The sequence below is a fragment of the Propithecus coquereli genome, unplaced genomic scaffold, assembly GCF_000956105.1.
Source record: "Propithecus coquereli isolate 6110/MARCELLA unplaced genomic scaffold, Pcoq_1.0 Scaffold2, whole genome shotgun sequence".
Classification (NCBI taxonomy): Eukaryota; Metazoa; Chordata; class Mammalia; order Primates; family Indriidae; genus Propithecus; species Propithecus coquereli.
In genome coordinates, this window is record NW_012144966.1 from 4,208,143 (window position 1) to 4,211,144 (window position 3,002).

The 3,002-nt window shown below is 38.0% G+C and overlaps 1 protein-coding gene across 1 annotated transcript in view; it reads right to left on the reverse strand.

Annotated features, from left to right (window-relative positions):
* The window catches only part of VPS13B (vacuolar protein sorting 13 homolog B (yeast)), a 933,283-nt gene that overhangs the window by 287,016 nt on the left and 643,265 nt on the right, over positions 1–3,002 (reverse strand). The window contains exon 32 of the mRNA XM_012643529.1: positions 1,461–1,542. Coding sequence (XP_012498983.1) covers positions 1,461–1,542 — 82 coding nt within the window. The remainder of the gene's footprint in view (positions 1–1,460; positions 1,543–3,002) is intronic.

A 3,002-nucleotide genomic window follows, 5' to 3' on the forward strand; every position in this document is an offset into this window, starting at 1 on the left:
AGCCATAATAATTTACTGGGATAAAATATTTCCTGACCTTCTTGAAGATAGAGCCAGTGTCAAAAGTAATGAGCAAAATGTGGAATGAAATTTAACTTCACATTATTCATTCGTTCATGCAACAAATTGTTATTGAGCATCTCCTATGTTCTAGGCACAGGCTGGAGAGAGCAGAAACAAAACTATTGCCTTCGTGAAGTTTACAATCTAGGGCAAAGTCAGAAAATAAAATACATATATGTATTTATAAAACACACACACACACCCCATATTTGCTGATGGATTGGATGTTTGGTATTATGAAAGAAAGAAGTCAGGAACGATTTGAATTTTTTAGTCTGAGCAAGTACAAGAATGAAAAAGATAATTTTCCAGGATGTTGTAAGCAGCTTTACAACCTGTCTTTGTGTTATGCCAAGGCTTTGACAATCTGCCTCTCCAAACTTTGCCTGTCTTGCTAAGAATCACAAATGACCAGGGATCTTCACATAAGTACATGACACTCAATCCAATTTTAAAGGACTCTCTAGTTCAGTTCTGTCATCTTCCTAGTTCCTCCAACAAGCCAAACTCTTAATCAGCTAAGAACCATTCAAGATAAGGCTGTGATTAGAGATAGTTTTCTAGGGTTGGGCGTCGGTTTCATTATAGACAAACACTTGAAGATCAGAGAAAAGGGGCTATGACATGCAATGATGTCACAATCCCCAGAAAAATCAATTGAATGAGACATAAAATATTTTGGGGGAAGAAATTTTGGACTTGCAACAGCAAGATGGAGAAAATATTTTTGAGGTGAGTTGAAGAAGATAGGGAGAGTGGCCTGGGCTCTTACAAGACCTCCATATTTCTAACTGCTATTGAGCATTTCTACTTGGATGTCCCATTATCAGCACCAAAACATATCTAAAAAAAAATATAACATTTTTAAATGTCTTTTCCCCAAAATACCACCTCTTCATCTTAACTTTTTTTTCTTCTCAAAAGGATCAGCTATCAAATTATCTTTGTGGCCCCCGTTAAGTAATGCTGGTCATACTTTCATTTCATTAATTACTCTTGCTATTTCCTTTGTATTTTCTATTCTCACTGGCCCTTCCCACTGTACAAAGGCCACTTGCAAGAGTTCCTTAATTAATTTCACTGGTCTCTCCTTTTCCTAATATATACCAAATAGCACTGCCAGATTACTCACCCCAAAACACTTTCACTATCTACTTTCATTTGTCCATGAAAATAGTTTTGGAGTGTTTTTTCTTTCTCCTACTTTTTTACTAGCACCTAGAACAGTGCACTGGTACATAGTAGGCACTAAATAAATATTTAATGGATGAGTTAAGGAAGGAACAAATGAACCAAATCGTTTGTAAGGTGCTCATTAGGTCCTTGGGTAGGGGAGTAGATACAAGGATCAGTTAAACTTGGAGCCTGCCTTCTAGGTTAGAGACATACTCATTTACTAAAGATGCTTTCTGGACGTATCTGAACCAAGGCAGAAAGAAGCCAGGATTTGGACTTGCAATGGCAGTGGAGACAATGAGGCTGAGAGAAACACACACACAAAAAAGGAGGAGACAAAAGACAAAGAGCATCGGGAAGTATATGGAAAAGAAAATGTTCCATTTGGCTAAAAGTGTGTATTAATGGGAGTAGTGGAAGATAAAGTTGGAAAGGCAGGATAAAGCAAGATTCTTGGTGGCAGGTTAAATAACTTTAACTCTTTGTTTTATGCCAGTCTTCCTCAAAACAATGCCTCTTGAGCAACTAAATCAGAATCACCTATGGAACTTGTTAAAACAGAGATTCTCCAGCTCTATGCCAGAAGCATCTGACCTGAAGGTAAGACCTAGAGATCTGCATTAAAACAAACTCCCAGTAATTCTTATGTACACTAATGTTTGAGAAACACTATTCTGTATAATGGAGACCTATAAGAACTTTCTAAGCAAATCAATAAAAAAACGGTGCTTGAGAAAAATTAACATGAGAAAAATGTGCAGAGGGGAGTAGAAAGTTGGAGATTACAAGTAACAGCACCACCAGTTAGAAAGTAATCAGCTAAATGACAATTATGGGGATCTGAAAAAAGGCAATATATGAAGTAGTAGGCCTCAGATGAATGAGAGAAATTTTATTTGACTACTCTAGCCCAGAACCTGGTCACAGCAGACCACTGCCTATTGAATAATTTAACTAGTATTCTGGGGCCTCCTCTTTAACCCACCCCTCACTCTTCCTCTATTTACATTCTCCATTCTGGAACTTCACATATACTTTCCAGCCTCCATATCTTTATTTACGTTGTTCTTCCAGCGGAATGCCCTCCCACTTAAGGGTCCATTTTCCTTTGTGAAGCTTTCCCTTTAAGAGCCCATAATAATTGCTGTCTTTCCTACAGTCCCGTAGGACACACTATTTCTATTGCTTATCTGGCACTTAGCATATGCTACCTTCTACTGCAATTTTCTTTTAATCTTTCTCTTAACTAGAGTGTAGGTTTCTTGAGTCCAGGAACATATCACATCCATTTTTGTAAATCTTATGCAGAAAGCATGTATATGTGGTAACATAAGTATATGTAGATGGCAATGACAATGGTGATTAAGATGGTAATAATGCTAGTTTAGTGGATTCCCTGATAGTCTCTAAGCAACAATACCAATGCATAAATATTACATGCTTAGTATATGCCAGGGACTTTTCTATGTGTACCACACATATCAACTCATTTAATATTCAGAACGATTCTGTAAAGTAGGTACTATTATTACCCCTAAGATAAACAGGTTGGGCATGGCGGCTCATGCCTATAATCCTAGCACTTTGGGAGGCTGAGGCAGGAAAATTGCTTGAGACCAGGAGTTCAAGACCAGCCTGAGCAAGAGGGAGATTCTGTTTCTACAAAAAATGGAAAAATTAGCCAGATATGGTGGCATGCACCTATAGTCCCAGCTACTCAGGAGGTTGAGATAGGAGGGTCACTTGCGCCCAGGAGTTTGAGG